The sequence below is a fragment of the Furipterus horrens genome, unplaced genomic scaffold (assembly GCF_987537825.1).
Source record: "Furipterus horrens unplaced genomic scaffold, mFurHor1.1.pri manual_scaffold_7, whole genome shotgun sequence".
NCBI lineage: Eukaryota > Metazoa > Chordata > Mammalia > Chiroptera > Furipteridae > Furipterus > Furipterus horrens.
Genome location: NW_028327177.1, coordinates 114267163 through 114292665, shown reverse-complemented (window position 1 = coordinate 114292665; position 25503 = coordinate 114267163). Strand labels below are relative to the sequence as shown.

The following is a 25503-nucleotide window of genomic DNA, read 5'->3' as shown; positions in this document are numbered from 1 at the left end:
AATTTAGGTATTACCTTGATCCATCATTATAAAATTCCCCATTTGCTTACATCTGTGTTCATTAGGAGTTGTAAAATGGTTTGCTTCTATCATTTCTTCTGTACTTACTACCTGAAATTACTCTGTGAAGTTTTCCCTCAAGTTGTTACCAGACAGGGGCCTGCCCCCAGAGTGGGTTTGCCTGGGGCCAACTGTAGTGTGTGAGTCCTTGACTTCTGTAGATTTCACATGAATCCAGGTGAATATGAGGAGCGTTTATTAAAGCTGGGGACAATGAAACAAGAAAGGGCTTAGCATAGAAGCAACAGGAGAGCCTAGGCTGGGCTGCCTTAGCCCATTGGGAAGTCAGAGAAAAGGGGGCCCTGGGAACTGGTTCAGGGGATCAGCCTGGGACAGGCTGCCAGCTGCCCATTGCCTTGGAGTTTAGGAGATCAGTGCCTGTGGGGAAAAAGGGGGGGGGCAGGCTCTTGAGGCTTTTCTCTTGCAGATGGGAATCTTAAGAGGTCTCAGGGGAGGGTGTAGAATATTCATCATTTCTCCAGGTGTACATTTAGGGTCCTGGTCTCCACTGGTTAGTCAGTGACAGGGGAGTGTGTCCTCACCCACCTGGTTTTGCTACTTTTCTGGGCCTGGAGTTAATATACAACTGAAGCCCAGATATGATTGCTAGGGAGGCGACCTTTTGTACCTGGCTGTAAATTGCTTGGCCATTGTGTTCAGCTGTCTTGATTTCCCTATTCCACTTGGTAAGGAATTTTTCTTGCTTCTTACTATCTTATCTTAAACTGTCAGTTTATCCTGAAACATAGTTCATATTGATAAGACAATTGCTTGATTCTCTCCTTTTATCAATTTCTATTGCTTAAAAAATTTTAACATTCTTTTATGGCTTGAAAAAGCCTAAACAAATATTTGTACCATGGTTTTTCTTCCCATAAATACCTCACAAACTCAAAAACACTTGATAATTTTTAAATTGCAGATTCCCAAATGCCATCAAGCACGAGATGGCTCTGCCAAAGGACTACTACTATTCAGTGTGGTAGAAAAAGAACTGGGTGCCCAGCTTATTGACAGATCTAGATTGAAGCTTTTAGGGCTAAAGGGCGGAGATCCACACACAATGGCCCACTGCATATTTTTTGTTTCCAGTCCTGCATGTCTGAACTTTTCTTTTTTAAATCTCCACTTGACAATAATTTTTATTGATTTTATAGAGAAAGGGAGAGAGTGACGGGTGGGGGGGGGAATAGAGAAACATCGATGTGAGAAACATCAATTAGTTGCCTCTCTTATGCACCCCAACCAGGGACTGAACCTGAAACCTTTTGGTTTATGGGATGACGGTCCAACTGAGCCACCCAGCCGGGGCTGAACTTTAAAAAAAATTAATTTATTGAGAAAATTGTAAATTAGCATAATTTTAGAAAGTGATCCCATGTAGCATTCACCCAATTTCCCCAACGGTAACATCTTGTAAAGCAGCACAGCACACTACAACCGGGACACTTACATCCCCAAGGTCAAGGTAGACAGTACAGGATACTTCTCTGCTTGCGAGATGATATGCTGCCCAATTCATAAATTGCTTAATAAAGCCAATTAGATCTTCAAGTTTATATAAAAGATACCAACAGTTCCATCATGAGTCCCTCATATACCATTTTAAAGCCACACCAACCCCTGCCCCCAACTAATTTTCAATGCTGACATGGTTTATTCAGGCAGCAACAGTGCCTTATGCCCAACAAAGAACAAGGTGTGGCTCTGGGAGGGTAAAGGCAGGTCAGGCCCCCTACCCAGGTGTGAGGAGACAACCGAGTCTTCATAGGGCTATCCCGCCCTTCTTGCATATTTTTTTTCACTTTAAATAATTTTTTGTTTTCAATTAGTTTCAGGTGTACAATGCAGTGATTAGACATATAACTGATGACGCAGATGAATCTAGTACCATCTGACACAGTACATAGTTATTACAATATAGACTATATTCCCTGCGCTGTACTTTATACATCCCTGACTGTTCTGTATCTGCCAACTGTCCTTTTTAATCTCTTAACCTTTTCCACCCATCCCCCCAGGCAACCATTAAAATGTTCTGACCCTGGCTGGGTTGCTTAGTTGGTTACAGCGTCATCCTGATAAGCCATGGTTGTGGATTTGATCCCCAGTCAGGGCACATACAAGAATCACTCAATGAATGCATAAAAAAGTGGAACAGCAAATTAATGTCTCACTCTAAAATCCATTTAAAAAAAAAAATTGAGTCTTTTTCCGTTCTGCTTGTTCGTTTAAATCCACATATTAAGTGAAATCATGGCATTTGTCTTCCTTTGACTTATTTCACTCTGCACAATACCCTCTAGTCCCACCCATGTTGTTAGACAGCAAGATACCATTCTTTTTTATGGCCGAGTCACATTCCACTGTACATACACTTAGGTTGCTTCCATATCTTCGCTATTGTAAATAATGCTGCAATGAACATGCAGATATCTTTCTGATTCAGTGTTCTGGGTTTCTTGGATAAATATCCAGACCACTGCCTATTTTTTATGGCCTTGAGCTAAGAATGGATTTTACAATTGTATTTATTTAATCCTCAGCAAGGACATGATTGATTTTTAGATGGGAAGGGAGAGAAACATTGTTTGGTTGCTTCTTGTACGTGCCCCGATGGGGAACTGAGCCTGCAACCTTGGCATGTGCTCTGACCAGCAACAAAATTCACCTTTTGGTTTACCAGATGACGCTCCAATGAGCCACACTGGCCAGGGCTGGATTTTACATTTTTAAAGGGTTGAAGGGGAAATGCCATCAAGTCTTGGCCAACAAAAGCTTAAAATGCTTAATATCTGGACTTCTAACCCTGATATAAAGGAGTATATATTAAAGTACCTCTGGGTGAAGGCTGTATGGAAAGTCTCAGATCTGAATTCTACAACTGAGCTCTATCCTAAACAGGCACACATACAAAATTGTGCCAAAGTCCATACCCAGGTATTATGGCACCAGGTTAAGATCTCTGCACTACAGTATTGTATGAGCCTGCTCGGGCTGCCACAAAATACCAGACTGGGTGGCTTCAACAACAGGAATGTCTCATAATTCTGGAGGCTGGAACTCTTAAGATCAAGATACTGGCTAGGATGGTTTCTTACTCCCTTAAAGGCCCTGTGTCCTAATACAGTCACACGGGGGTTAGACTTTGAGGGCATGTGGTCTGAATGGTTTGCTCCTGAATCCCAAGCACTGCCTTCCAGGCTAAGGAGTCACCTTTGTTGAATTAATGTTGGCGAGATTAGAATAAAGCATAAGGAACTTCAAGGAAGAATATAAAGTGATAATTACGAGTATCATAGATTAAAATACTGTAGCAATTCTGAGGAGAAACTAGGAATTAGGATAATCAAGGGAAGTGCTTTTTCCTTTTTAAACGAAAGAACTATCTGCACTTTAAATCATTTGCATGCAGGAAGACCTTGCTCAGCATTAGGATAGTTACAGCCAGAGTTGAAACGGTTTATAGAGGCTGTGTAGATTCTGGAGTCAGAAAAAGCTGAGATCATGAGCCTTAAAATTGTAAACTGTGTGTCTTAAGACATCAAATGAGAAAATAGTTCACAATTTTAGCAGGAAATGATACATTAGGTAATTTTATCTGGGATAGAAAGAGGGTCATAACATCAACAGTGTGTTCACCAAGAAGTTTTGAAGAGTATTAACTACTTCAAAGAATTTGTAATTGGTGACATTCAGGGAAATGTCCCAGCTAACATGAAACGGCTCTGATGAAAGCAGGCCATGAGGTTTTTGTCTGGGAGAGGGCAGCGCGGTTTACACAGCAATGCTACACCTATTTGTGTAGGAATTTGTACTGTCTTAAGCTGTGCACCAGCTCAAAGCTAAATGCTTTCAGGAGCCAGTTCTCTAACTCCCACGCAAGGCTATATATTTATTGATTTTTTTTTTTTTTTTTAAAGAGAAAGAGGAAGGGAGGGAGGAACATCGATTCGCTGCCTTCTGTACGTGTCCAACCAGGGCAAGGGGCCAATCCTTGAGTGGCAGGGAGAACACCTTCTCCTTTCAGGCTTTTCGTGTCTAGGTCAGTGATTTACAACTAGTGTGCTGCAATAATTTTTAAAACATGCAACATATACCTAACTAACTAGTCAGGGGCACTGACCTCTTTTCCCTTAGACTGTCAAAAAAAGGGCACCAGCTAATGTAATAACTGTTCAGTGTGAATGAATCAAATTTATACCATCACCCCCTTTTTTTGAGTCGGTGGTAAAAAAATGTACTTTTTTGTGATCCACAGAATTTTAGTGATTAGTTTGTGTGTCATGAGATGAAAGGTTGAAAATCACTGGTCTAGGTTAAGGACTTAGACCCTTCACTCTGAGTATGCCTTCCAAAGGAAGAATCATCATGAATTTAACAAGTTATGGTCCTGACTGACTCTGGTTGGTCCCTTACACGGTATGAAGTAGCTTTATATTTGGAAGCCTGTGGTAATGCATGTAGGTAGTATCTGATAATAAAGGCTAATGCAATTTTGTGGTTCTAATAAGGTTTTTTTTTAACCCAATAGAACAATATTCTAAATAAATAATAAACATCAGAAACATAACTAGCAATTCGCTTTCTAAGCAGTTTTACAATTCACTGTTTCAACAAGAGAATGAATGCCAGAACCTTTTTCTTATTAAAAACTTACCTATCTTAAAACTAATCTAAGTCACTACCTTTATTCTTTATTGTCTTTATTTTCCAAGCTTGGCATCCAAACTTAGCAAACATCATGGAGATTTGTATAAACAGACATATACATATATACACACACATTTTAAGGTTAAAGCCTCAGCTCTTCATTAAACCTTGTGCTCAGGCTCCTGTTAAAAGAGGTAAAAGTGGTGAGAAGTTAAAAATCAGGGAGAACATCAATAAATCCCAATTGACAACTCCCTTGTTATGAATTAAAGCAGGCGTTTTAAGGCAAAATCCATCACCTTGCTAATAAAACTTTCACTAAGCTACAGCCTCAGATATTTACAAGAAGATAAATACATAAAAAGGCTTCTGCACACTTCAGTGTGGTTCAATGGCAAGTTAGCTGAGGGTTGTATTTTGTTGTTTCAAGTAACTCTCCATTCAGGAACAGTTAATTTTTCATGAACAGTTAATATTTCACTGATTAAAATTTCAGGTGTTAAAAACTAACTTCAAGCAGGGTCATCATTACACTCTGAAGCTAAATTCTTCATGTGCTTGTCTACATTATTACAGAAATCACAGTAACAGGCTCTTAATTTAAAAACATATACAGTTCAGTAACTAAAGAGTAGATATGATTAGTGTACTCTAGGTCGTTTGATATTATTGTTCTCTGTAGGAGCTTTTCTCTTTTGTGGTGATCCAGGCCCGGGTTCCTTATTATTCTGAAGAAATGAAACAGCTTCTGGTAGATAGTAATTTTCTACTGGAGGAGGGGTTTCCTATGAAAGAGGGAGAAAAACCCTACATTATTATTTTTTTCAGATTCCAAACTGTTAAATGTTCAGGTTATAGATTCCTTTAGTCTGCTTTTTGACCACAGGAACTTTAAAAGAAAAATGTAAATTAATTCCTAGGTTCTTGCAAAGAAAACATTTGTCTTTCAAGGCATGCCATTTATCACTTGTCACACCTATCAGAAAAAGGAGCTCAGGCAGAGCAGGGCTAGCTCAGACCTTAATAATGGTTTTATCTGTAAAATATGGATTAAATAAAGAATATAGAAAATATGAAAAAATACAATTTATAGTTATTAAGTGTGAGACAGTATGGTTAGGTAATTTTTGAAAAAGCCTTTTTACTGAATTCTTACTTGATCTTTACATTAAACACATGAGTGGTGTTTTTTATTCTCCATGTACAGATAAAAACGTTAAATAACACAATGTTACACAACTACCCAGGTGGCAAAGCCAAAATTCATATAGTTCTCTAACTCCAAAACCCTACGTTTTTCTCACAACCCTCCTCCCACAAATAAAACAGACTGTCACGATAACACAACGTATTCCTCCAGACAGCTAGTACCTGACACACATTATAACCCTGAGACAGGCAGGGCCACGCAAGTCAGAGAGCGACTGCTTCCGGGGTTAAGGAGAAAGATGCAACAGGAAGTGCAATCTTCTAATTCTTAACCTGGGCAACTAGATGACATTTTGCTACTCTTTAGCCAGTACATATGTTTTATACACTCTCCTATGTAAGAAAAAAGTAAAATGAGAATGCATGTACAAAACATTGCCCAGTACAGTTAATTATGACCAGCCATTAGTAAAGACCAGCTTTTGTCTTAGATGGCAGCCATATACCTGAAGTGATCAGGAATTTTAGAGGGGATGAGACTCAGTATGCCCCACTGGTTTATGACAAAGGCTTCATGCTTATGTTTAAATATTTCCTTTAAACCCAGAGCAACTCCCGAACACAAGCAGCAAAAATTGCAAGGCAGGTTGAGTTCTGGCTTCCCTTTATTTCTGCCATTCTGTTAGAAATCCTTTACAGTAAAGGTATTTATGATCATGTGTCATACCTTGCTTATTCCTGATGGCATGTTAGGAACTCTGGTGTCAGGAAGATTCTTCCTTGTCTGTTCAAATCATACAACATGGGCCACTCACTACACGAGTGTAATGAGCCCTCCATACAGCAAGTGCTTGCTTTCCCTTAGTGTCTAACACAGGTGTTTCTGTATATCAATGCAAAAGGTCAAGAAAACTAAAGAAGGACGCTTAGGTAAATGTTTCTCCTTGGACTCTTAGAATCTATTTCTGCTTTGTTTATATTTCCACGTATAAAAGAACACTTTTAGAGACACCTAGATTTTTATATCTAGCTCATATTTAACTTCCAAGCTAAATGTTATTATATATATGTTCATTATTAAAAAAACAAAACAGTAAAACTGAAAGGGGTTAAACAGAGTAACAGGAGACTAACACTGTATTAATAACAAGCTGAGGGTTTTGATGTGCAGTTACTTCTCTATGCAGATAAGCAGATCTTTGGTAATGAGGGAGTCAGAGATAGAATCGTACCAACCTGTGTAAGATAATCAGCAATGTATTCTGTTTTCAAGCAGTACACATTCTGGGCAGCAGCTTCTGCTATAATAACTCCAGAGTCATCTGATTTCAGTTTATTACAGTCAGAAAAGAGATGGGTGGCTTCTTTAAGTAAAGGCACAGAATGACCCGGTAGCACCTAATAAAAAAGCAAGAGGCATCAGTGTCTCCGTATCCCAAACTAACTCAACTGTATCCTCTGTAAATAAGGATTACTCTCTCTCTACATACAGAAAACCAGAACCTGATCACAGCAACCTTGGTTAGGAAATAATTCATGTGAAAAACTCAATGAATTGATTCAATACAAACCTTAGCTCCTCCGGACTGAAGCAGACGTCTGAATCCTGCTTCTCGGGACTGATCAGCAACATGTAAAATAACCTTCCACCCGCTAAAGGCCCCCTAAAAATAAAAAAATAATATGGTGGGACTGCATGGAAGATAAATGACAAAATACAGATAATATTTTATCTGTAAATGTAGTTTTCCGTCAATGAATAATCTTAGAATCTTTACTTTTGCCACAGTGGTAACTGTCTCTGGTCAGAAGACTTTGAAACACAGAGCTAGCTGCCTGGCACACAGTAAGTCATCAATAAATACTTGAAGAATGAAGGAAAATGATTTAGTGAATAAACATTAAACCAAAGTCAAGTTGCTTTGTTTTAGTCATTTCTAGTATTTTTTTCTTATAATTAATCAAGAGTAGAGCCTAAAGCACAGCTTCTTAGATTACATAAAGCCTCTGTTATATTTCTCTTGAAAATATTTGCAAACCGAAATATACGGTTGAATTACTCTAAAAAAGAATCAAGGCTAACAAGGACATGGAGAAGCAGAGAACTCACAATACCACAAAGATTACTGAACTTGGGGTTTCTTAACCTTTCTGTGAGCCACGGACTCCTTTTATAGTCTGACAAAACCTACATACCTTTGTTGTGTAATTTCTATACCATATGAATATTTTTATTTAAATGTTCAAAATGAAATATAAAGGATACACAGGAAATAATTTATTGAAAATTATAAAAATTTTAAAGCATTGTGACATAATAGATGGGCTTCTACATTAATGCATTAAATGAAAACTAGCTGTGAGTCAAATAACTACTATAATTTTAGAGTAGTGAAAATAAACACTTTAATATACTTACAATTATAATGCAAAGTAAAAATACCTTTTTATTTTCCCTCTTAGGGCAAAGTCACAGGTACTATTAACAGTGTTGTGATTTGTTGCCTAGATTTATAACTAAAGGAAATGCTAACTTTTAATTAGAGATTAATAAAAATAAGGATGTATTTACTTTTCCTTCATCTAAAGTGTATAGCCTTCCTGAATTTAATCTATAAACTTCTTTGTGAGAGTCTGTAGACCCCAAGTTAAGAACCCCTGAAGCTGGATGCTGAAAGGATTCTTTGGAAGAAACATACGATGGGTCACATTTTACAGCTATACTATTTTTAAAAGAATTACTAACATTGCCCTGACTGGTGTGGCTCATTTCAGCATTGTCCCACAAAGCAAAAGGTCACTCACTGGTTCAGTCCCTGGTAGGAGTCCGTGCTAGAGGCAACTGATCAATGTTTCTCTCCTTTTTCTCCCTCCCTCCCCCTCTCTAAAAATAAAAAATTAAAAGAAAAGAATTATCGACATTTTATATATAATCTTACTGTCAATCATGATTAGAAAAATAAATTAAACTCAATTTAGAACACCCAAACCAAATATATCAATCTAGGGATAAAATACAAATAGAATTATTATTATGTCAAGCACATTCTCTTAAAAAAAACAAAATCAAAAACAAAAAAAAAACCTTACTGAAAGTCATGACATTGAATGCCCTTTATACTGCCTCCATAATAATGTACGTTAGTACCTCAACAATGCCTGGTTCTTGTGTTTGTTGGATTTTTTTCCTCCATCGCATCGCTGCAAGTGCTAGTTTTCGTTGCTGTACACTGATTCCAGTCAAAACATCAAGTATGGAACTACTTCCCCATTCATAGTCTTCTTCCTAGAGAATTGGTCCAACAAACTGAGTTCCTACAATAGTCATCAGGAGTTTATGATCTATTGAGAGTTAAAAACTACATTCAATTGTTGAGAATACTTAAATAAGCACCATTTTATAAGCATGGAGGAAATGTAGATTAATTTGGCTTTATATGAGAGCCATGTATATGTGGTTTTTAATTAGAAATTTAAAAAATATTGGATACATTTCTAAGAAACACAATTGGCAATGTTTAGATTATTGGGCTTCGCCCACTGTAAGAACTTCAGAGCAGGACATGATCTTAGAGGAAATATGTCTGTTAACAGCTTGATTATCTGTCCACAGAAGAGATTCCTAGACATCTTGATTAAAACCTTCAAAAACTACATGATGGATATAACTGATGGTTAGTCAGGAACCAAAATATTTCAAATAATTAGTTTAATATTTAATTAGCTAGTGGTAAAGATATAAGCTTAGTGAGATCATCTTAATATTTGCTGATGTTGTTTCCATTTTTTAAAAAATTCAAAATTAAAATCAAACTAACAACTAGGAATCAGGTCTTAATACTTAAAATTTTTTTTGGCTTTATCTTTTAATGTGGACCATACAAAACTGCTATACTCCAATTGTCATCATTAATTTCAGTTACACAAATGGTCTGTGTATGTACTGGAATCAATTATTAAGATATTCACTTTGAAAGAAAATGACCCTTTACGTTAATTTGAATACACACCGGCATGAAGCACCCAGCAGTCCTGCATGCTTCAAGGTAGGAGCGATGAAGCACCCACTTCCCAGCTGCCACTGCAGCTAAATACTTCTCACTTCGAAGTGGATGTCCCACAACAATGTGTGTACAGTTGGGATCAAAGGACTGCTTCTCTATTACTAATCCACCTGAAGTAGAGAAAAGTTGGGAAATTTTCTCATTCAGCCACGATGTCATTATTAGATCTAAAATAATGAACAAAAATTCTTTGCTATTTCAATACCAAATCTTTGTTCAAATTTTCCTGCCTGCACTGCATTACGATTAGTCTTTAAAAATGAAACAAAAAACAATATAAACAAGGGCCACATATTGCAGCTGATTGTTGTATTTCTTAGGTTTCAACTACCTTAGCAATTTTAAGTACTGAATATAGATAACCAGAGAGATGGAAGTCAAAAAGGGACACCTACAGACTAAAAGCAGAAAAAATCTTTTTCTGAATGGAAATAAGGTCAGCTGACCAACAGAGAAGCTTGGGAGGGAAATAAAGTATACATACTAGGTAGAGAGAAAGCAGCAGGCAGGAGCTGAAATCTCCTCTTACATATAAATGTATGAAGCCTGACTTGAAGTAAAGAAAGAAGACAGCAAATAGAAGCTTATGCAAAACATGGTGTTGATTTATACTTTACAGCTTGACTGCTGGTTAGGCAGAGATACATCAAGGACTTGCTGAGATTTTAACAGAATATCTAAACTCATGGCTTTAGAGATGACTAAAAATAGCAGCAATACTTTTTGAGCACTTGCTATAGGCCAGGAACTGTTCAAAGTACTCAAGATTATTAACTCACTTAATCCTCACAACTTTATGACATTATTATTACCTGCAATTTACATGGGACACAGTAAGAGTAACTCACCCAGGATCACTGAGATAGCACAAGAACAATAACGTAAAAATTCCATATTCAGTATCTAATTCTATTATGACAAATTTATTCTGTGACGCAAACAACATACTAGATTGATTTATGTGTATCCGTTCATCCCAGCTGTTTCCTTTATGAAGTGAAGACCTCTTTTCATCTGTATCAGAAACCCTATAGTCACAGACTTCCAACTCCAGCATAATCTATACTCTACCCCTGTTCTGCGTCCTCTTCTAGACAATTTTATGCTAATTGCTATTAGTCTTGCCCAGAGCTTGAAGACATGGAACCATCTACAGAAGACAGACACCTCAGTGTTCCATTTTTGGTGAGCTCTTTGGTAAAGTTTCGCAATCCGGACTTATAATTCCATCTAACTTAATAGGCAACTGGGAACAAAATGTTCCACCTGAATAGTTTCCAAGAAACATAGTTTCTCAAGTGTACAATTGTATTTGAAAGAAACCTTTAAAAAAAAGGTTTTACTTATTTATTTTTAGAGAGGGGAAGGAAAGGAGAAAGGGAGAAAAACATCAATTGGTTGCCTCTTGCCTGCCCCCAATCAGGGACCTGGCCCACAACCCAGGCGTGTGCCCTGACTGGGAATCGAACCAGAGACCTTTCCATCCTGGTCAACCCACTGAGCTACACCAGTTAGGGCAGACAGAAATCTTTATCATGGCTCTCTACATTTTTAAAAGGACAGACAGCACTAAATATGCGGCTACAGAGTGCCAGCTTACCTTGCTGGTATGCTGCTTCTAGAGTGACTTCAGGTTGAGAGCCTGACAACTAGTGCAGTAAGAATACCGCCACATACCTTCAACTTCATTAAAATGTGGTTTTACTTACATTATAAGTCTGTAATTTCATTGATTTGGTCTAAGGCTTCATCAATAAACAAATAAGTGCTAGAAGCAGCACGAAAGATTCTTAAACCTTAATGGCTAGTTTCAATTTAAACCTTTAAATCCTATGACCCAGCAACTTCAGATTTAGATTATTACAGCTTTATAAAATAAAAGTTCTAATGCTACCTCAGTTATAGTCTCAGACAAATCAACCATCTTTTTTGTCTCTCAGTTTCTGTATCTTACAAAAATGATACTGGTATCAACCATATTTGCCTTTTAAATAAGATTACTGTTGGCACATTTTTGTTTTGACTTAAGTAAAATACTTGTACCTAGTTCCTCAATCAGATGACAATAATCAATACGTTCTTGAGGATTCAGAGATGACAACTGAAATGTGTACTGTTTTTTAAAATCTTCACGAGTCTCCTCTATTGCTATAATCTGAAAAATAGAAGTTTTATTTTAGAAAAAATAACACTAATAAGTTATCAGGTATATAGTTCTTTTACAGTTAACATTTATTTAGTCTTCTGAGTTCAACACTTGATGAACCCTTAATGTTGATACCAACATATTTTGAATGCAGCCTAACAGCAATATCCGTAAGCCCCATCACCATACTAAGGATAAACAAACCTTTTCTCCAGGATGTGGAGCCACAGGTGGGTTGGCTAGGGGGAAGGCAATACTCGGGGCCTGAGGCGTAGGGATCAGGTGGCTGTCTTTTATTGGAGTTTCCAGTTCTTCAGAGTGTTTTGGAGCTTCAGTCACACACACATTTCCAGGATCTTGCATAGCTGAGGGCAATAAATGTTGCAGTGTGGTGTTACCCAAACACGACTAAGAATGTATTCTGGGAAATAGTCTCATATGTCTTAGCCAAAATGAAATGAAATTCTGGAATGTAAAAAGTACATGCAAAAGGAGCAGCCTATTTCTAGAGCTAATAAATAAATGCAATTAATTAGCATTAAAAGGGCAAATGATATTATTTGTGGGCTTCTCGCAACCTTTTCTGTAAATACCAAGCTTTCATCAGTAAAAAGTATCCAAAGTTTGTAAAATAAAAGCAAAGCTGCACTTGGAGAAAATTAGAAGCAGAGAGTAATCTATGTATCTAGTAAGAGAAATAATCTATTGATGTGAAGGGGGTGGGGGGTGACCAAAGATGAGATATAGGAAACATTTTGTTTTCAAGGTAAAGCCCAAGGAAGAAGAAAAAGTGTGTGTGTGGGGCGGGGGGGAGATGTTCAGAAATAAACTCATACAAATCCAAAGAATAAGTGTACATACGTGCTGAGTAGAATTTAGAAAACTTAAATGAAAATAAGATGATCAGGAGAAAAAACAAGTGCAAAAAGGACTAAAATGAGAGAAAGAATAACAGTGAAAATCATGTCTGGAAAATAATGCCCAATCCTAAATTTCCAAATTTAAAAAACAAAAAATATTCTTCAATTTACTTATAAACTAATTACCTCAACTTAAAATTATTTTTCTGACTCTTAAGTTTAAACCAAAATCAGAAATATCCAGTAAGTTTTTCATTTGCATGTACAATTCAGAAAACCACAACGTGCTTATCTGTTTATTTTCAAGAGGTCAACATGTACTTAATACAAAGAAGTAAATAGATTTCTTTCTCATTACCCTGTTCAGCAATTTTTAAATCATGGAAAGGCTCCTTGAAAGGAAAGTCCTCAAATTTTTTAATATCAGGCTGAGGTTCAGAGTATTGTGTGGGACAACTAGGCCACTGCAAATTGCTGGCCAGCCTTGCCCTCTCCTCTCTGGCTGTAGGGTCATCCCAAATGATTTGTTCATTTTGGGAGGGCTCTGTGTTGACATCAGGTACTATTTGACGAGACTGCCTAAGGAATAAAAGTGACAATTTTAATAGAGAGCCATAACAAAATCCACATTCATAAGTTCCTGAAGTTAAGACTGTACATTTGTGGTTCACCTTCATATGCCCATCTAGCACACAGTAAGCACTTAAAGCTATTGAATAAATAAACTTAGGGAAATTTTTTTCTTTTTAAAATGTTTCTCCCTTGGCCCTGGCTAGCTCAGCTGGTCCCAATATGCCAAAGTTACGGGGCTGAACCCTAGTCAGGGCACATACCAGAAGGAACCATGGGATGCATCAATAAGTGAAACAACAAATTAATCTCTCTCTCAGTCAATAAATAAGGAATTAAAAAAAAAAAGAAAAAAGTTTCTCCCAGAAAGTTATCTGTTTTAGTGAGCGAAAAATACCAAAACACATATTTTGACTCAATGTCCATGTATTTAAAACTTCAAAGAGGGGGAAAAAAGTTCATTGTAAAAAAAAAAAAAATATTTCAAATGACTACTGCATTTAAAAATGGGAGTTTTCATTCTTATATAGGCTTAGGAAAACATGGTAGTGTTTAGGAAACTGGTTACTTTGCTTACTGGTAGATGTATTTTTATTACTTGAAATAATAACTATAATTACACGGGAAGTGTACTGTAAATACTACTTTAAAAGTAGGACCTTTTAGCTCTTGGTAACCAAACCTCCCAGAGGTCTCAGGTAGACCAGCCTTACACTGAACTCAAGTAAAGCATGTTTTATGGTTTAATTGTAGCAATTCCACTGGAGAGTAGGTAGAATTCCAACTCTTTCAAGATATATAACAAATCTTCCAACATATATATACACAAATACTCATGCATGTTATACCATATTTTTTGCACTATAAAGATGCACCTAGGTTTACAGGAAAACAAACAAAAAAATATTTCTGACCCAAATGGTGTACTAAAATATTTAATAAAATTAACAGAATAATATTTCAACCATGTAAAGTGAACAGCAGTGAACAGCAGTATTAAGAACCATAATCACTGTCATTAACAAATGAGGAGAGACTTTAAGGTTCAAGTACTCTTCTAGTTTTGTGGGAACCCCAAGAACTCATCATCGCTAGTGTCAGAATTTATGAAGCTCAGTTGCTCACCATCACTGATACCACTTTCTTCGCTACCTTCATACTGACCAGACACCCTGAGTTTCAGCAGTAAAATGGGACATTTAAGCATCCCCAGGGGTTTTTGCATGGGCCCACGGGCTTCCTCTTCCAACAGCTGTCGCCACTGCTGACAGGTCAGGTAATACACATCATGGTCTGTGACGCAATATTCGCTCCATAAGACGCACAGACACTCCCCCCCTGCCCCCACTTTTGAGGGAAAAAATGCATCTTATGGAGCGAAAAATACAGTATATATATATATAACTTAATTACACAGATACACACACATATAAAATCTTAGTAAAAATAATTTACCAAAACTGATATACTCCCTAAGAATTCGCTTGCCTCAAAAAGAAGATAGCCTTTTATTCTCAGGGTATTTACTCTAACTTGGCACAATATTTAGGTTCTCTATAATAAAACATGACCAGAAGTATATTACTGTTACTCAGTACTCAGATAAAAAAAATTAGCTTCATGAAATATACTTATAATAAGAAATTCATAGCTTAATTCAAGATGTTAAATCCCATGATAATCATATAATTACAGAATTTTCTATCAGGAAAAAGATAAAGTAATGCTGCTAAACTTATGTCACATCACACTAAGATCTGTAATCATATTTCCTGGAAGCTAAATGAATAGATACAAAATACATGTAGTTCCAGTAAGAAATACTGTAACTGTTTAAATCACACCTCATGATGAAGCACTGCTTGGTAAGGAACAAAACCTCTGTTTCCTGCCTGCAATTAAGAAGTCCAGAACTGCTCAGAACAAGGGAGGGAAGAGGGAAAATCAAGGAAGGTAATATTTGAATATAATATAAAGGAGTTGACAAAAGTAGGTTTATAGTTTGTATGAATAATACAAGAATAAACTGTGTTTCACATACTCACAACTGTAAAACTGTTTTTGCCAACTCTATATTTTTTGGACTAAATAAGGCCCAGTAGTATAACCCTTTTAGTGGTCTTGATATTCTAAACTTCTGCTTTACTAATTAAAAAAAAAAAATAAAGCAAAATTAGGATTAACTCATGAAACTGAGCCAGTAAGTACCTATGTAAGGAGCTACCTTTCTCTCCAGTCATCTAGTCACTCCTTTCTGCCACCACGGCGAGTAACAGGTGCATACCTCAGGGCCTCTAGGACGCGGCTGCGCCCACTGCGGGCGGAGGGAGCGCTGTCAGGGGTGGAAGAGGCACTGTTACAACCACTTTTGGAGAGGGACGTCCTCTGCCCTGGGGGTTTCACTATGGATGTTGCAGACATTATCTCCTGCAGCTGCTTTTGGAAATTCTCTCTCATCTCCAAGGTCTGTGTCAGAACTTAAAACATAAACAAATGTACCAATCAAGATAAGTTTCTCTTTTTTTTAATAATAAAATCACATCTTATTCACATTAACTCTTTTGTCTAGATTTGGTTGAACAAATTTATTAACTTGACATTTACTGAATATTTACTTACAGGCTATAGTAATGTACTGAGACCATGAATACTGCAGCCCTTACCACAAGCACTGTATGAAAGAATCAAGAAGTCTTTTGAAGACACTTTGCTAAGACTTGCAAAGCGATTATCTCTTTTGTAGGGCTCCCTGTCTGCTTCTTACACTCTGACGTTATGTACTACAATCATTTATGTATGTGATTTTCCCCTATAATCCTTAAGAACACACACAATATATTTATCTTTGGGTTCCTTATAGACAAAACACTAAAATAGGTACTAAAATATTTTTGGAATGAACAGAGTCGGAGTAACTAAATAGGTAAGTCTTAGGGAAAGCTCTGGTAAGGTAGGATGAGTATGGAAAATAGAAAATAATCCATTAAAAAGAGGACACCTACAGATGTAAGACTTCATTACAGCCCTCTTTATAATAGCAGGAAATTAGAAATAACCTAGATGCTCATCAACAAGGGACTGGCTGAGTAAAGCGGGCCATTCACACAATGAATATTATACAGTTATCAAAAAAAAAAAAAAAGACTGAAGAAGCTCTTATGTACCAATGTGAAACATTCCACAAACTGAACTGTTAAAAAGATCAAGATCAAAGTATAAAACAGCATATATACTAGTCTACCATTTATGTATTTTTTTTAAAAGTATGGAAGGAGAGAATATTAGTATCTATGATGAGGTATGCATAAAACAGCCTTAGGAGGATACACAAGACATCAGTAATACTGGAAGTTAGGAGAAACTCTTTATACCTCCTCCTATACCTTTGAAACCATGTGACTATGTTAAAATACACTGTACATATATTAAAACTTCCTGAATATCACTAAAAAAAACTGAACCAAAGTAAAAAAATTTTTTAATTCACCAATTCCACCTATCTTTAAGAAAATAGGGCTATATTATGCTAACTCTGTACAATACCTAGTTCCACAAATTTCACACTTAAAGCTTTGCAAATGATTACTTAACGAGTGGCATGGAACAACCTCAATTAATCCTCAAATATATGCTTTACTTCTATTTAGCACGATAGAAAATGACTTATTTTTCCATCTGATGCAAAGGAATCATATATTAAAACTTTTTTTTTCATTTAAACTATTTTACCTCCTTTAGAGTCATTCCTTCCATTTTCATTTGATGTTGCTACTTCATTACTGGTGGTCATATTATCTGTATCATTTTCTTCTACAGGAAAATGATCTGGCTATTGAAAGAGAAAAATTACAATTGCTCAAACCAAGCCATTGTATAAGGTTTCACAATAATATGATTGTACGCTCAGCTCAATGAGGGGAAAATGTACCATCCATATTATCTACCTCATCATCCTTCGTTGTTCCGTCAGCTGAGAGCGGGCGGCTATTACAGAGTCTGTCATCTTGCACCGTGCTGATATCCAAGCTCATTTTGGGATTATAAGTATGTGGATACAGAGATTCAGGAAGGTGTTTATACTCTTGGGCACACTGCAATACAATGGTGTGCTTTAAAACAGGGCTTAAAAAATCTTAAGAGAATAAATCATATTACCTTGGATAAGGATAACCAATACATTAGGTAATAAGACAATAAAATTTTGCAAAATTAAAAGTTTCAAAAACTAGTTGATACTAAAAAATTCCATTATACAAAAGACAAACTTTTCTCACTTTTTAAAAAATTTCTTAATTTTCAATTACAGTTTACATTTAATATTGTTCTCACTTAAAAAAAACAACAACAAACATTTACAGATTTTAGAGAGTGAGTGAGAAAACATGGACTGGTTGCCTGCCATATGTGCCCTGACTCGGGATTGAACTTGTAACTTATGTACATGCCCTGACCGGGAATCGAACACCCAACCTTTCAATGTCATTTCCACTAAAGCATAAAATCTTAACTATTTCTATGCTTTTGCCAAAGAATCAACCACATTCCAAGGAATACCCAGAAAGAGGAAAAAAAAAATTCTAAATGATATTAGTAAATATATACATTAATTAATTCTCAAATTATATTTTCTTTCATATCGTTTCTAATTAGTGAACAGAATCAGAGACTCAGAAAGAGTACCCATTAAAGACTTATGTATTTAAGGAATAAAGATCTGAGGTTTATGATGCCTAAGAAATGAGATGTGCACTGTTAAGTAGCTAAGGATAATAAACTTTTTTTTACATACACTGCAACTGGTTTATACCTTCAAATAATGTTCGTCTACATTTCCATTTAACAGTTGGGGAGTATAAAAAGCATTGCTTACTTCTAAAAGCCAGTGCTCTGAAACAATGTGTATTCCTCTTTCTTTTACAGATTTATACTCTCGATTAGTGTCATTTTGTCGCCCTTGATAGATGAAATGGGTCACTGTTTCATCAAAACTCCACCTGATAAACCACCAAGTATGAAAACCAAATAACTAAGAGAAATATCTACATTAGTTTATGATCATTACTCACTATGAATAGAATATTCTGACCTTCACAAAACCTTCAGGAACTAGCATAAGCAAGAATATTAAATGATAGCCTCCACTTTTTTAGCCAAATTTTATACACAGATTTCTAGGAATTTATGTGCAGAGAGGTATTTGGAAGGATATATTTTAAAATACTTTCTTCTTTATACTTTTCTGAATTGTTTCAACTTCTTATAATAAATATAACTTTATAGTAATAATAAAGTTATTTTCAAATTGAAGCATTCAATCTGTCTTATAGTTTTTGGCAGTCAATATTCATGGCACATCTGCTCAACACCCCATAACAGACCATGTACTTTACACATCATTATCCCCCATCCATTCCTCACAACAACCCTGGAACTCTGGCATTAGTTATCTATTTCACAGGTAAGAAATCAGAAGGGCATGGTTAAGTAATATGTTCAAGGATATTCAGTGAATAAGTGGTAGAGCCAGGTTTGACTTCAAAACTCACCCTTTTAACTACTTTATTGTGCTATGATCTCCTGATTCTTCCTATATATAATATTCTACTGACCTAAGAAAATAATCTAAAAAATGTAAAATATACCATCCTGCAAAATACAAAGTAAAAACCAAAGGGGAAGTAAAATTTGTATTTCTAAATATAATCACCAAAATAAACAGAAGTTTTTCTTTATGGACACAACACACTTTCCCCTTTCTAAATAAGAAATATCTCTGAATTTTTTTAGATAGCCAAATTAAATGAATTAAAAAATATTTCCTCCTAAATTATAAACATCTCTATTTCCCACAGCCCACACTCCTTAAAAATAGTAAAATACCTTGCCTAATTTAGCTGTTAGCTTCCTAGTAATTGTCTTTCTGTAGTGAAGTAAAAAAATACAAATTTAAATTATCAAGATAATTCTGGAAAACAGGATTTTTTTTGCCTAAATCATCTCGGTTTACTACCCACTGTAATAATATGGATACATTATGAGTTTCAGTCCTCAGAGGTTTTCAAGGACAGAATCTCATTGATTATAGATGGTTTTGATCAAGGGGTGTTGGCAATTATTTTCTTAAAAGGCTGGATGATAAACATTTTAGGGTTTGCAGGGCAATTTCATAACTACTAAACCTTTGCCTTGTATGAAAGCAGCCACAGAAAATACAGGGTGGGGCAAAAGTAGATTTATAGTTGTAAGCCAGACAGTTTATCCTTGTATTTATTTATCCTCTTTTCCCATGTGAACTGGGAACTTACTTTTGCCTACCCCTGTATGTAAACAAATAGGCATGGCTATGTTTCAACAAAACTTTACTTACAAAATCAGATGGCTGCCTGCCCACCCCCTGGTCTAGGCTGAGTGCTTTCAGCAAAATTGTTACTTTAGTTTAGGAGCTATTTTGGAAATTGGTGGGGGTAATTTGGGTTGTAACAATAATGTGTGTTTGTATGCTGTCGGGGGGCGGGTGTCACTGGCATTTAGTAAGTAATGTCAAGGGATGCTAGAACTTCTAGGGAATAGCCATACATACAATTACCCCATATCCTACATGATTTTCTAATGTCCTGACAAAAACCCACATAGTAAAAAATAGTTGTATATACAGCTGTCCCTTAAACAACATGAGTTTGAACTGCATGGGTCCACTTACATATTTTTTTCCAATACATACACTACTGTAAAATGTATTTTCCTTATAAATATACTGTTTAAGAATACAGTATATAATACATATAACAAAATATATATTGACTGTTATTGGTAAGGCTTCCAGTCATCCATAGGTTATTAATAGTTAAGTTTACAGGGAGTCAAAAGTTATATGGGGATTTTTGACTGTGCCGGGGGCGGGGCAGGGGGGGGGCGTGAGGAGGGGGTTAGTGCCCCTCACCTCTGCATTGTTCAAGGGTCTACTAAAATTAAATGAGTCTAGAACCTGTTTTACATATAAACACAAGGTTTTTTGTTTTGTTTTTTTCAGTTTTAACATACACTAGTATACCACCCATACAACCTCTGAGCAACTGGTGAAATACTACTGTGCTTAATCTGGAACTCTGCGAATTGTGAACAAACCTTGATAGTCATATCACCAGAAGAAATGCTGCTTGTGGTATGAGTCTCCATGTATGCTTCACCCTTGTGGCTGTAGCATTTGAGGTGACACACATATGTACGCATCCAAATGACTACTCCCTTTTCTCCTAGCATCCTCAGGCACAGGCATTTATATACTGAACATATTTTATTATTATGTGCCTTCTATGACTTGTATTTTTCTTAATTATAAAAGTAGCCCTGACCGGGAGGCTCACTTGGAGGCTCAGATGGTTGGAGTGTCATCCTGTACACCAAGAGGTTGCAGTTGGATCCCTGGTCGGGGCACATACGGGAGGCAACCAACTGATGTCTCATTTTCTCTCTTTCCTCAGGTGAGGATTTAAAAACAAATTATAAAAGTAGGTAAGTAATATTTATGAAATTGTTTTAGTACAGGGAATGTTATGTAAATATCTGTAATAAAAAGGGGATGCGGCATCTGAGATGTTGGGAAGATCTGGTTAGATGTTTAACTGCTGAAAGGCAGCAGATAGTATTAGTGGTCTCTTCAGGATATTCTGGTCCTGGCTTATAGAAGGAAACATCTGGGACAGCTGCACTTGAACATATAACTGTTGTAACCTCTGCATATTAAAGGTCTTTTCCCTCTTAACTATCACCAAGTCTGAGAAATTCATTTCAGAAGTAGATTTGATACAAACTTTAAATCAAGGAATCCAAACAACATCCAAGGAAGCATTCAATTTTTGACAAATATATATACTCTCTATACTCTCATAGGGCTAGTGTGAGAATGAAATGAGAGAATGCTTATACTAAGTGTTCAGCAACCAGTAACAGGTAATATAATAGGTAACCCTAATAGTTCTAAGGAAACGTCACTAGCCTACAATAGTGCATTAAACACTGAGATGCTTACAACTATGACAGACATATTTTATTTTTATAGTCTCCTCTAATTTCTTTTATCGAATAGAAAGCTAACTGAAATAGGACTTCCTGAAGGGGAAGATGAAACTAATCGTAATCCTCAAACTGTCTGTTCCTTGTAAAACCAATGATATTCTATCTATGAGTGGCTGAACACACGTGGTGAGAAAGCTGGCACTGCAGACAGTGGAGGAGCCAATGAGCTCAGGGCTCGCAGGGAGAGGCAAGGGTCTCAGTTCTCTCACGCTGATGCCATTTGTGCTAGAGACTCGTCTTCAGCTTGGCTCTCAGGTTGAGGGCAGATCTGCTAATCTATGTCTCCAAAGTAGTAAAAATGATAGAAATCAAAAGATCCTCAAAAAAAAAAAAAAAAAACCCCTTTTAATTCAGGTGTACTACTAGAGTACTTAGTACTACTCAGAGGGGTGCTAATCTGAAAATCACTAAGGTAAAAATATGCTTCATCTCAGACCTAGATGCCCAAGTTCCTAGAACAATAATAGGCACAAAATAGGCGGTCAAAAATTTGTTAAATATACCCTAAAAGACATACATATAAGAGTAAATTGATATGGCAGAGAATATTTTTAAAGGATTGGTAAATTAAAAATTAATTGGAGAGATTTTGTAGATAAAACGACACACTAAAAGGCAAAAGAAATGTTTCTTTGTAGTTGCTCACAAGAGCTTTAGGTTTCCCTCTAAACTTAGGCCCCATGACCACCAAACAGAAAGGTGTGCCCATTACCTGTACTCTGCTCCCAGAGACACTGCAAGCCCATTTAGTTCACTCTGCTTTTTCCTGAGCTTTTTACTAACACATACCACTACTTTGTAAAGTGGCTTTGGAGCTTCTTCCTGTCCGTGGAAAATAAAAGAAACCAATTGACCATTATTGTTTGAAACGTTTTATCTATAACTTCCCTTTAGTAAGAGATCTAATACTACCTTCTCTGATGGAGCATGCTTCAGTTGAGGGCTGGCAGAAAGAGTAACAGCATCTCGAGAGCTATTTGCCAAAGCAAGCTTCAAGTTTCTGACAATGACTTCTGAGAGTGGGGTACTCCGTTTTCTACTCTTCTGTCTAGGTCCGCTTGGAGTTTCCAAGGCTGCCAGTGCATCCTATATGCGAGGAGGGGGAGAATGAAAGAGGGAGAAGGAGAGGTAGAGAGGAAGAGAAAAGAAGAGAAAAGGAGTTAACAAGAAAAGGAGGATAATCCTCAAAATTAATTGGATTATAGCTGTAACTTCTGGTTTTCTTCCAAACAACAATAAAATAGTATTATCTGTACCTATACACTTCAGAGAAAAAAATTCATACTGTCCAGCTTACCATATTTGCCTGAATCTTTAAGATTTTATATCATAGCTTAAATAAACCAAAAACAAAACAAGCAGACAAAAAACAGAAGGAAAGAAGTGAGCAAGACATGAACTAACTATAGGAAGGTTAAGAAGTCGAACTGAGCTGAGAATTATGAAAAACCTTCAAAAGTCCAAAATATCAGTATGTTCCTATTCCAGAGTCACCCACAGTTCCCTCCTGAAAGGTCACTGCTGTTCAGGGGTTTGCTCCTTCTCTTTCGCATCTGCAGTATCCCATGTGTATATAGAAGGTATTAACCAGTGCTCAACTGCTGACTATCTAGATTAACAACTTTTTGCGAATATAATGATGCAACAACTAACCCTGCACACACACCATTTTGCACATGCAAGAATAAAGAGAACCATTTAAGCAAAACGCATGTACCAACACTGACATGCTTCTGAGCAAGGCACTTATGTGGATGCTTCCCCATATGCTTGACAGAACAGTGGGTCATCAGATTTTTCTTTTTTGCCAACCCTGACAGGTTAAATAAATATATTTGTATGTTTTAATTTCCCACTCTCTCATACTTAATGAGATTAAACATCTTTATGCACAAGTAACATTTCAATTTAATATTTTGTGATAGCTCTCTCTTCCTGTCCTTTGTCCATTTTCCCACTGGGTTATTAGTCTTTTTTATATTCACTTGCATGAAGATTTTCATATGTATTTACATGTATATCTCCACTGTAATACTAGTATTTATACATATACATACTTATTCTCAATTTTTAGTTTGTCATATTTTTGCTATGGAAAAAAATTTTAAACAAATACTTTTCGTGCACATTTATAAAATCTGCGTATTTAAATGTCAAGAATTTTTTTATTGCTTTCAAAGTCTATGAATTTTTATTTCTTTTGGGGTATATGCTATAGTTAGAATGGCCTTCCTCACAGTGAATTATTTAAAAACAAACTCACTCACTCATGGCCTTTTCTAGAATTATTATGCCTTCATTTCTTACATTCAAGTATCTTACACTCTGATATTTATTCTGATGTAAGGTATGAGGTTTCATCCTAACTGCTTTTTCAGTTGTCTGATTGGAATGCCTCCTTTATTATCCAAATATAATATATTCTCCTATATATGGGACGTAATCTTGTGCATTGATTTGATAATTCACATAACAATAACAAACTGCTCCAATTACTGCAACTTTGTTTTAATAACTAGGAGGACTAGTTCCTACTTTCAATTATTCTTTTCAGATTTTTAATAGTATTTCTGTTTGCGTTTTTAATAGAATCTATAATATGCAATAAATCTTTGTGATGTTTAGTCTTTTTTGCAAGAACATGGTAAGGCTTTCTATTTGTTCAAGTTTAAAAAAAAAATGGTCTCGGTAGCATTTAAAAGGATTTTTCATATGCAAAAGAAACAAGAAGCTCTATACCACATCTACCCACCTTTAGTAGCTGTGACATGACACTACCTCCTTTCTGGTACTTCCCTCCGCTTAAGCACTAGATCCAAACCCTTCTCACCAACTCAAAGATGTAGCTTCAGCAACTGTCCCCTCTCATCTCATAACTAATTAGATCTCTACTGGATCGCTCACACTGGTATACATTTATTTATGCTATCTTAAAATCAAAACAACTTTCTTTTAATCCTATTTTGCCCTACAGCCACTCACCCCATTGTTTGGTCACCCTTTAGAGTAAAACTCCTCCAATGCATTGTTTACATTCACTGTCTCCAATTCCTCTTGCATTCCCTCATGAATCTATGCTGGCTTCCACCTCCACCATGCCATCAAAACCCTTACTGTGAAGATCTCCAGTGGCTTCCATAATACTAAACCCAGTGGTCAATTTTCTGTTCTCACCTTTCTTGATCTTTCAGCAGCATGTGACCGTTAACCACTCCTTCCTCAAATACTTTCTTACCTCTCTAGGGGTATATGAGTACTGCTTGTACTATTTTTATTTTATAACTTTGTGGAAGTTAGAAATTATTTCCAGGTAAAAATTTTTTAAAAATTATAGTACCTTGTTGGCAAGGATGGGGAGTACAAACTGGTACAACCACTTTGACAGTTTGTCAATCTCTACTAAAGCTGAAATAAAACCCAGGATTGCTGAAGCTGGCATAAGAACTGACCGATCAACATAGCCCACAACCCTGAACCCCTTACTCATGTCTTTTTTGCCCTTAAAAGCCCCGAATGGTAGTCATTGGGGAGTTTGGGCTTTAAGCGATACACGTTCCCATTCTCCTTGCTTAGCAATCTGCAAATAGTAACCACCCTCTCCACTGCAAATAAAATAAAATAAAATAAACATTCACAAGAATGTTCACAAGTGTATTATTTGGAAGAGCAGAAAACTATAACCACCTAAATGCCCATTAACAGTAGACTGGATACATAAATTGCAGTATATCCAAATAATAAAATATTTAATATTACACATTAATAAATCAATGAACTGTTAGAGGTAGTAACATGGACAAATCTTCCAAATGAAGGCTGAACAAAAAGACAGACAGACTCAAAAGAATACTATGATTTCACCTACTTAAAAGTAAAAAAACAAGCATAACAAAGCTACAGGGTTAAAGGTCAGGAGTGTTACCTC

The 25503-nt window shown here is 36.3% G+C and overlaps 1 protein-coding gene across 2 annotated transcripts in view; it reads right to left on the bottom strand.

Annotated features, from left to right (window-relative positions):
* Positions 1 to 3640: 3640 nt before the first annotated feature.
* Positions 3641 to 25503, bottom strand: part of TOPBP1 (DNA topoisomerase II binding protein 1) — a 58954-nt gene continuing 37091 nt past the window's right edge. For both annotated transcript variants that reach the window (XM_090284327.1, XM_090284328.1), the window contains exons 15-28: positions 22491 to 22664; positions 22291 to 22400; positions 18373 to 18496; positions 17447 to 17593; positions 17232 to 17331; positions 15787 to 15979; positions 13291 to 13511; positions 12277 to 12437; positions 11970 to 12081; positions 9873 to 10036; positions 9011 to 9148; positions 7434 to 7526; positions 7099 to 7260; positions 3641 to 5498 (exon numbers count right to left, since the gene is read on the bottom strand). In XM_090284327.1, the coding sequence (XP_090140453.1) occupies positions 5355 to 5498; positions 7099 to 7260; positions 7434 to 7526; positions 9011 to 9148; positions 9873 to 10036; positions 11970 to 12081; positions 12277 to 12437; positions 13291 to 13511; positions 15787 to 15979; positions 17232 to 17331; positions 17447 to 17593; positions 18373 to 18496; positions 22291 to 22400; positions 22491 to 22664 (2043 nt within the window). In that variant the 3' untranslated portion in view covers positions 3641 to 5354. The remainder of the gene's footprint in view (positions 5499 to 7098; positions 7261 to 7433; positions 7527 to 9010; positions 9149 to 9872; positions 10037 to 11969; positions 12082 to 12276; positions 12438 to 13290; positions 13512 to 15786; positions 15980 to 17231; positions 17332 to 17446; positions 17594 to 18372; positions 18497 to 22290; positions 22401 to 22490; positions 22665 to 25503) is intronic.